The 9,731-nt window shown below is 36.9% G+C and overlaps 2 protein-coding genes across 2 annotated transcripts; one reads left to right on the forward strand and one right to left on the reverse strand.

Moving 5' to 3' along the window:
• Nucleotides 1-1,063: 1,063 nt before the first annotated feature.
• On the reverse strand, nt 1,064-7,128 carry narf (nuclear prelamin A recognition factor). The gene is made up of 12 exons (XM_057358478.1): nt 6,881-7,128; nt 6,277-6,347; nt 6,006-6,071; nt 5,660-5,797; nt 5,438-5,570; nt 5,113-5,247; nt 3,924-4,042; nt 3,717-3,846; nt 3,386-3,458; nt 3,059-3,196; nt 2,737-2,894; nt 1,064-2,261 (listed from the first exon to the last, which is right to left on the reverse strand). Exons 2-12 carry the CDS (start codon nt 6,331-6,333, stop codon nt 2,011-2,013), a joined length of 1,398 nt encoding a protein of 465 aa, XP_057214461.1. The 5' UTR covers nt 6,334-6,347; nt 6,881-7,128; the 3' UTR covers nt 1,064-2,010.
• A 339-nt stretch (nt 7,129-7,467) lies between these two features.
• On the forward strand, nt 7,468-9,658 carry LOC130569255 (cytochrome b-245 chaperone 1 homolog). Its single transcript, XM_057358776.1, has 7 exons — nt 7,468-7,632; nt 7,975-8,062; nt 8,169-8,210; nt 8,303-8,376; nt 8,474-8,570; nt 8,661-8,805; nt 8,969-9,658. The coding sequence occupies exons 2-7, from the start codon at nt 7,975-7,977 to the stop codon at nt 9,102-9,104; spliced, it is 582 nt and encodes a 193-aa protein (XP_057214759.1). The 5' UTR covers nt 7,468-7,632; the 3' UTR covers nt 9,105-9,658.
• The last annotated feature ends 73 nt before the right edge of the window (nt 9,659-9,731 follow it).

A 9,731-nucleotide genomic window follows, 5' to 3' on the forward strand; every position in this document is an offset into this window, starting at 1 on the left:
AGTGTTGAGTCTTCAACAATAGCTATTTAAATCATTAAGTAGTTACATCTCTTGTAAAACACTGCTGTAAAGATAATTATCTTTCCAGCCCTAAAATTCTACATTTTCAGTTAACTTTTCACATGTAAATTTGTTTTTGCTACCCTTTAACTTTCTCCCATCATAGGCCGGGCAATGAAAAAGATAAAAACTTGCTGATAGGCAGTTATCTTTTGACATAGGCCTATCTCACCCAAGGCAGAGGCACACCCAAAATACTGTAGCTCTTTAATCACAAATGAGATTCACTCTTGAATCTACTTGTAAAACTTCATTACACTAATAGTTAGAATGAAATCCTCTGCTGCATTGTGTGATCGTGTGCTTTTTTCTTTGGATATTTGTGTGGATAAATTCAACAAACAAGTCAATAGGTTATTATTTTGATGATTGTACCATGCACCTGTGTTTGGCTTTAGATGTGACAACTAAGTGAGGAAGTCCGTATTTCAGCAATGATGCAAAATTGCTTAATATGAGCTGCAACTCATGATTCTTCATCCATGTTTATCTCTAAAATCTACTGATGCTTCCAACTAACTCGCATGACAATATACCAAGAAAAAATACCTCTCGGATTGGATTTTTATCTTTTACACATTCTTTAACATATCAGGAATGCTATTACGACACAGAAACATTGTGTCAGCACAGCCAACTATTGAGTTAAAACAATGTTTGTATTGAGTTCATTAGGTCCATAGTTTAAGCTTCGGTGAAGGTTTCACCTATTTAGTGATGTAGACTGCCATCAAGCGGCACTTTAGCATACTGCACTTGAGCAAGCACACTTGTAATCTAACATGATCCAACATCTCAACCTCTCAATGTTTATTGTGGTCATGGTAAATCAGACACTGGTAAAAAAAATTAGATAACTATTGCAAACGAAAGTAGAAAGTATTAGTTATAAAACATGCCCAGAGAGACTCGGATGCAGATGTATGATATTTTCCGAGCTTATACTGGTAGGAAAGAATTCTGCAGACTCATTTTAAACATGGAAAATGTATTTAAGTATGCCAGGCTTGCTAGACATTTATGGTAAGAAAGCATAATTCTGGGGTGGTTTCCCAGACAGGGATTAATTTAAATCAGGACTAGGCCTTAGTTTAATCAGGAAATTTAAGTTGCTTTACCAAACATGCCTTACTAAAAACAATACTTGTGTGCATTTTGAGACAACACAAAAGTAATGATGTATTTCAAGATATGGCAACGCAAGTTGTTTTCGGTTTGGACAGCTCTAGCATTTATTTTAGTCTAGGACTATTCTAATCCCTGTCCGGGAAACCACCCCAAAATTTTAATAACTTAATGCAATGATCATGCAGATTATGTGTAGCCCTGGATATGATTGGTTTCTTAATACACCTGTTACAAATTACAAAATCACTGCCATTCTGTTAAAATTATTTAATGCATCTTCATAACAAACAGAACTACAAAGTTTTTAATTGATGGTTAACATTCTTTAATCTATTCATAGCACCAATATCAGGTTGCTGATTTTCTTTTCATTTTCTACTGCTGGATCTTATTGACAAATTCTGACACATTTACTCAATTGCATATGAACAGGGTTCAATATTTAATTTCAATAACAGCTCATTTTAAACAGAACAAATCGTAGTCAGATTTTTAACTTTTAATTGCTATAATGCTTTTAAAAATCACACTTTAAATGTGATACCCAGTTGCCCAATCATCCATGACATCATTTGGTTGCAATGCGAGTACAAGTTCTCAAACGCAAGTCTTATTAGTGTAAGAGAATGGATTTCCGGCAGAGAACAGAAAACCTGCTTCCATCCTCTGTTTAATTTTTGCAGCTATTCAGCTGTTGCACGGGAACAGTGCAGTCCTTATGAACCCAAGAAGGTGCCATGCATGAGTCTCGTCTGCAAAGTCAGTCTCCATGTTTTTAACCAAGCTCTGACAGATTTGTGGAGATGAAACAGCCTGTTCCACTCACCACTGAATGTCAGGATTCAGTATCTGAGAGGGAGGCTGTGTGTGGTTCTTATACTGTGTGTGAAGACATTGTTGAGCGTGTGGAGAGTCGTGGCCATCCAGCCAGTCCCGGTAGAGGCGCTGGACTTCTGGATTGGATTCGGGAAGTCGGACGGGCAAACTGCTATAAGACTCTTCCATCTGCTGGACCAGAGAGCGGTCAGGTTTTCCTCCATCTCCCTCAGCCTGTCCTCGACCACTTAAACAGCCTTACGATAAAAACAATACACAATAATATATATGCATTAAAAAAGAAATAACTAGCCAATGGAATATATTATTTTAAAGCAGAAAAAAGTATATTGTATAATTTATATTAAATTATATTTATAAATAAATATTTAATTTACATTAATTTCTTTAATGTATATTAAAAAATATTAATAATTGTATATATATTAAAGTAATATATAATTATCAATAATAATATACATTAATATTCTATGGATGTTCCCAGACCCAATTCCCTGATACTTTCAGGTTTTGTATGTTTACTGAAAATGACCCTTTTATAATATTTTCAAGCAATTTAGTAATGAAAATCTTTATGTAAACCTCACAAATAAAATAAAGATAAATGATAAATAAACAACATTAATTAATACAACTGAAATAAATAAATAAACAACAATGTAATTAATAAGCAGCATGCAATATAAATTGTTTTAAATACCGATTTCATACCTCCAGGACAGGAAAGCACCTCTACTAACTGGTAGGGCACTTTTCCCTTCCTCATTCTGTGAACTAAAGTCTGAATGTTCCGGAAACCATAGACTGCAGCGAACTGCAGAAGCGTTTCTCCATCACGCTCTAGCGCCACCTCCTGGAAGTCTCGGTTTCTAAAAGGAATAAAACAACAGTTACACCAGACAATGCATGGATTTATATTTAATAAATACATTTCTAACTATTTAGTTTAAGTACAATATATTTACAACAGCCATCCGATTATTAAATGTATTTTTAAACAGCCATCCAAAACCAAAACATGTCTCATTCTCACCTGAGTGTCTTGTACACAATCTCCTGAACTTCAAGACCAAACAGCTCCTTGGCTGCATGTTTTAAGATGTGCTCGAGAAAACCGTCAGCGCCACGACCTTCATGCCTAATCATTCCTGTGTCACAGGTTTCACCAAATCTAATACAAACAACATGTTAATGCAAACAACATTCACATAAATTTCCCTTTTAAAAATCTTATTGTAGTGCCTTATTGTAGATTGAATGCAAGCATGTATGATTGTCTTAATATTTTAAAACAAATATGTTTCTCCGGGAATTCCGGGAATGTTTCTCTGTCAACTCAAATATAAAGACAGTAACTTACACATGGTCCAAAGGAGTAGATTCCACATCCTCAATAGTAACTTTGCTCTGTTCCATCAAGTGAAGAATCTCTCCTAAACCAAAACACTTTTTTAGTAAATGTTTGTGTACGTAGATAACCAAACACCCTGTTAAATCCACATCTGATATGCTATTACAAACAATACAATACAATACAATTAATGATCAATTACAGGAACATATAGGAGCCATATACAAGTGAAAACAACGTTTTAAAACATTTTAGAAACGAATCACGCATATTTGAATCGAGTCAAAACTGTTTGGTCTTAAAAACAAGAGATCTCAGTGGTTTTCTCTCACAGTCCTACCTGATGTAAGGACACAGTCAACATCTCTGGTCTCCAGGATGCTGTTGTAGAATTCTTCTCTCACGGCCTCCATCTTCTTATCAAAGCAGGGAGCCACCACCACATGGTAAACCTGATCCGGGGTCAGTTGCTACAAAGATACAGATTCAGCAACTTATTCAGAGCTAATGATAAACTAGTTGTACATCTACAGGCATCACCCCTCACTTGTTGTCTAGCAAAAAAGTCTTTGACCAAGGAACCCATGATCTGTTGAGGAGATCTGGCGGTGCATATGTGTGGCGTCACAAGGCTGCCGAGAACGCGCTCTGCATAGCGAATCCATCCTGCGTACAACCAGACACAATTATTCTTCAACTACCGACAATTTTGCAATACACTTAAAAATGTAACATCAATAAATTAGTATGTACACAGAATTACAGTTTTTAAAAACACTTGTTTCTACAAGAATTCATGCAGACACAATCTGTTATATATTAAGGGAATGGTTGGTTAACTGTTGGAGAAAAATATCTGACGTTGAACATTACATTACATCCGTGCATTACAGTAGATCTTAAAGATGTTGGTCTCAATGTCAAACAATAAAAGAAAGTTGAGCATACATTTTCAGATACTGTACATAGACACAAGATTATTCTACAATCTTGCCTAATCCTTTCCTTAAAAAGGAAAGTACTTGGTTTTGATATCTGCTAAGGTTTGCACTTTTCTTTTTTATATTTCTTAAAAAAAACAATACACATACTTTAATAAGAATCCAAAATCTGGTATGCTAATAACTTACTAATAACTAATAGGGGGTCCTTGAAACATTTTATCAACTTTAAGGGGTCCCCAGCCCCAAAAGGTTTGAGAACCCCTGCTCTAAAGCATAGGCTGGCAACCTTTTCTGACACAAGGCACCCTGCTGAAAACCCTCAAGGGTGACTATGATTCATGCTTGATGCAAGTCACTTTGCGTTAGATAATCTGTTATGAAAAGGAAACCATTGTCGATGGAGTTTAGAGGAAGAAAAGAGCAGAGAAAGAGTGAAAACGAAAGCGGTTATTGCAGGAAGGGCATGTAGGGCCGCCTAGACACATCTATCTCACAGCTGCAGAATGATGTGGCTATCTAACACCGTCCCACCCATTCAAACACATCCCCCATTTAAACTAACTACAACTTTCCCATACATCTGGCTCTTATTTACATTAATGATAAAATGCACCATGAGGTTCCTAATTTGAACGTTATAATAATTCATAAAAATCAAACCCAGGTATATTTTTGAAAAGCTCAGATGCAAGATGGATGACAGCTGGCCACCATTTACTGTAGTTGCGTGCAGGGATGGGACATTGCACTTCCGATGTAAATGAGATTTAGTGGCTATCCGGATGTTCTTACCTGGACACGAGGAAGTGAACATCGGCATGGCATTAGCGTCGTGATGCTTACGGCGGTAGCGCTGAACAAATTCTCTCTGGCTCTCCAAAATGCTAAAACTAGCAGATATCGTAGTGTCGAACACATAATGAACCCCTAAGAACGAAGAATAAAAAACACACAAAAGACATGCCGTCAGCATCAAACTCATTTTGGGCCATGTGTACAAACGTTCAGCTACGCCTGGCATGTGGCAAATATTTGCAAGCCCCTCCATTTGAATAAGAGCAGATGGACATAAGAAGTGACAATAATGTTTCCAGACAAATATGCCACTCAGACGTACCCACACTTTTGAGAAAGCCGCAGAGCTTCAGTGCAGCCGCCGGAACGTCCAAGTGAAATTTAATGGCAAAAAAAGGCAACGACTGGGGGCATACGGACACCACCAGGAATTTGTGTTTTGAAGTGTCACACTTCTGCCAGAAACACAAAAATAACATGTGAAACGCTCACTTTAGAACAAGGTAAAATAACTCAATTATATTTATAACAATTAATATTAAACCTTGTTAAGGGCAAGCACATGCTTGATTTCATCCAGATTCTGTTGAGAGATTTTCTGGCTTTCACTTTCTGATACGCATCCATTGCAGGACAGACACGCGCTTAGCAGCACCTGCTGCACTGAGGTAGACTCTCTCACCTGAGGACAACGGCATATCTGATCATTCACACACTCATCTACACCTCAAAAACAAACATGTGCTCATTCATTCACCTGTCCTCAAACCAAACATCAACAAACAACAGATGTAAACACAGCTTATCAGACTGAGAACCAATAACTGTGTTTGGTTCTGCTGTATTGAACAGATGCATTATATATTCATGGAAAACAAACAAAGAAATACCTCTCCATTGGAATTATCTTTCTCCTGGAGCGAGTTTATACCTTCATCACTCTTTTTCTTGTTGCACTAAAAATGCGCAAAATAAACAATCATTATTTAGAAGACTTGAAGCAATTTGTGGTTCCTTTAAATTCAAATACAGGAGAATGGCTTGTATAAATAAAAGCCTTTCAATTCCTTTCAAAGTGCCGAAAACAAAAATATGTTACAGTTTTAAAGCATTTTGGTAAGATATGAACAAAGGGTAAATTATGAATATAGCATTAGTTACCTGTTTAGTGCAATTCTCACATTTTTCTTTCTTTCGTCCAATACTGACTTCAGACATTGTATATGGAGCTTCTGAAAACAAGGTTCACCACCATGAGTTATGACTGTATCATTCACACTCCAGTTTTTCATATTTATAAAGCGTTCTGGATGTTATATGCTACCATAAACATGCATTTGACATAAAGAGAGGGTTCGTTATTTTATGAAGTTACAATAAAGCCCATCATTACCATGAAACAAGTACACACAGTAAAGCAATTTCATGGAAATGTGATAATGTCAGGTTCCCAGCACACGCGCTATTCAATTTCACCTGATTATTGTTTGGAGGACTTTTCATGCTTATGTACATAATCACCAGTTAAGCAGCCGGATCTCGTTCATTTTCTCGGCATGTATGTAATCATGTGATAAACAAATGACAGAGCAACGAAACAGCTTTCAGGACTCGTAATCGTGTAATCGTGGAGGAGGGAAACGTGCAAGCTGGGGCGAACCTTCACTTTCATTAGATCACCGTGACATGTTCAACAGTCTGCCCGAGATAAAGCAACGGTAAAAATCAGCCAAGAAATAAATAAAACACAGGCTTCCCTACTTACATAAAATCACATGAAGTCCTTATTGTTCAGAAGAAGAGACGCTGGAGTGAGTCTTTACAGTAGGAACTTCTAATGACATCAAAAAACAGCGCAGAGATGATCGCAATGCGGTGACATAACGCCGTTACGCATCGAACAATCCGTTTCGCAACTCTGACTAATCCGAATCGGCAGGAGAAAGATCGCTACTCGACATTCCGGTGTATGCGACTCCATTGTCCTTGCGTTGACCGGCACGCATGCGTGCAGCGGCAACTCCTCTTTCAACTCCCCCTAGTCTTACCAAACAATGCGTGCAGTACTAAAAAATAATTATTTTACTGCGTCATTTTGGGATAATTGTATAAAATTATATGAACAACTATAAATAATGTATATCTAGTAAAATATATTATATAATTATGTTTAGTAAAATGGAATAATATGTAAGCCGGACGTCCAGTGCTTTACAGTTTAGACTTTGAAACATTATTGATTTATAAGGATTATTTTAACCATCGTAAAACAAGGGGAGGGAGGGGTCATGATGGAGGGCGGGACTGTTACTTCGTTTGGGTCCAATCATAACTGAACCTGCGCAGCGGATGTACACGTCACGGGAAGGCGGGTTCGTGCGTGTGCATGAGCTACACGTTTTATTTCCTTAAACTGTTTTTTTGTAGTTAGTTTCTCGTTGCTAATTTCCAAGTAGTAAATGATTTATAGCTGCTATTTATCTTGATTTGTCATAAAGAAAAAAGCGACTTTTTGAGGTAAGTGGGATGTTTCAGATGGACATTTCCTGTATGTGAACCCATTATTGTGGGTGTTGTCCCCGTGCTTATTCAAACCTGTATGTGATCATATTTGTTATGTCTATTTGCATATATTGTATAAACAGTATAGTACAATTTTTTGTCTGTGTGAAAGTTGTTTTAAACAGAGGCTTTCCTTTGTACAAAGCTACTATTTATATTAATTGTGTTGTACATCTAAATGACCAAGCTTCAGCGAGACATTGTAGTTTGACTACGTTACATTATGTATTGACTAGAAGCATTCATAGCACATTTAAAACAACAGAATATTTTTGTTTGTCTTTTCTTCCTCTAAAGATGGGGTATATGGTTGTGGAGAAACACACATTTGACATGCTTCATTTGAAGAGATCTCCTGGGATTAGATCTTGGTCCCTCCTTGTTGGTATGGGTTTATTATTCTCACGGATAAAAGTTTGCAGCTAGCCTGTTCATGTACTCAATGAATTAAAGAAAACTTCCTCAAACTTTCTTCTTCCTCTTATGTACAGGAATTGCTTCAGTTGGATTTGCCGCGGCCTATTACAGCTCTGGTGAGAAATGTTTTCCAGAATGTTCAGTAATACAGTGACGACTTATATTATTAAAAATGACTAATCACTACTTGTTTCTTTCATCATTTTAGATAGTGTATTATGGAAGATGTTCTACGTGACCGGCTGTTTATTTGTTGCACTACAAAACATGGAGGAATGGGAGGTTAGGGAGACATTTACTGTATCTTTACACTGTACTTGTTTAAGCAAATGTGTTCAACTGTCCAGACTAACTGTTTGTATTTCCCTATTCCCATTAGGAGGCCGTGTTTAACAAATCTAAGAAGGAAATAGAATTAAAATCTTTTAGTCTCTATACCATGATATTGACTTTCTGGAAAGGAGGGCACGAGAAAGGTGAGCATTGCATTGTTCAGCATTAATTGTGGGGTTTTTTTTGCAGTAAGTGTCAGATTATTGAAAACCTTGTTTTTGTCTCTCGGTCAGTGTTGTTAGATCTGCGACATTTGCGAGACGTGAATGTTCAGGAGGAGAAGGTGAGGTATCTTGGGAAGGGTTACCTCTTGGTGTTACGTCTGGCAACCGGATTCTCTCATCCGCTTACACAGAGCGCCACGCTAGGGTCACGCTGGTAAACATATTCTTTTCATAGTCCTACGTACATGTTAAACTTGAAGCATACTTCAGGTTTCATATTAAAACACAACACATTACTTAAATTTGCAATGACACTTTCAACATGTTAAGGTCAAGCTTCAGTTATGACAATTCAAGATTTTGGTTTTGTCTTTTAGTGATGTAGAAGCAGTCGCTGCTCTAATAAAGCACTTCTTGGTTCTTGAGGAGTTAAACCAGAGGCTTGCAGAAGATGAATATCCGAATGAAGATTTGGGTGATAGCAGCGATTCAAAAGATGAAGCTGATCTTTAAAACCTGGGAGATATCCTGTTGTGAAAATGGTGGCAGACACTGTATCAAGAATCGACCAAACACTCCTTGAACCTTACAAACCAATGATTGTTACACACTGTAGTATTTTATATGCATTTCAAAGAGGCATTACGAGATAATGTTTAATACTTTAAGATTCGTCTCTAGGGTTTGCAATGCATGCATGAGTAATTTGGCTGTTTGAGAAGGAACTGCATGATGAATTTACTTTCCATTGCATGTCCGTTCAGATCAAACTGTGCCTTTATTCACTGCATGACAGCATGGCCGTCACTAAAAAGATGGATTTCAGGAAGACTGGTTTAAGGATAACAAACTTGTAGCTTGTTTGTCAATTAATTTGTCTTAAAAAAAATCATTCGAGACTGAAGCCAGAGAAGAAACAATATCTGGAAGATGCTCAAAAGTTATTTGTCTTCCAAGGAGATGCATTTTAATTTTAGATGTTGCTGATTTATTAGATTTATCGATATGAGATTAGCTGTTATATTTCTTTAGTTATTTACTGTTTTTAATAAAATGATTTGACAACACTTGTTTGTTTACAATAAATGTCAGTTATGCATTGATGCACATTTATAATACCAATCCATTTTTTAAGGACCA

This window comes from Triplophysa rosa, linkage group LG18 (genome assembly GCF_024868665.1).
Source record: "Triplophysa rosa linkage group LG18, Trosa_1v2, whole genome shotgun sequence".
Classification (NCBI taxonomy): domain Eukaryota; kingdom Metazoa; phylum Chordata; class Actinopteri; order Cypriniformes; family Nemacheilidae; genus Triplophysa; species Triplophysa rosa.

Coding starts and splice junctions, on each gene's coding strand:
- narf (XM_057358478.1), bottom strand. CDS start 6,333: ATGTCTGAAGTCAGTATTGGACGAAAGAAAGAAAAATGTGAGAATTGC. Junction 5,248..5,437: donor CGGCTTTCTCAAAAGTGTGG/GTACGTCTGAGT, acceptor CTTCGTTCTTAG/GGGTTCATTATGTGTTCGAC. Junction 3,459..3,716: donor TGACTGTGTCCTTACATCAG/GTAGGACTGTGA, acceptor GTTTTGGTTTAG/GAGAGATTCTTCACTTGATG.
- LOC130569255 (XM_057358776.1), top strand. CDS start 7,975: ATGGGGTATATGGTTGTGGAGAAACACACATTTGACATGCTTCATTTG. Junction 8,211..8,302: donor CGCGGCCTATTACAGCTCTG/GTGAGAAATGTT, acceptor TCATCATTTTAG/ATAGTGTATTATGGAAGATG. Junction 8,377..8,473: donor AAAACATGGAGGAATGGGAG/GTTAGGGAGACA, acceptor TATTCCCATTAG/GAGGCCGTGTTTAACAAATC.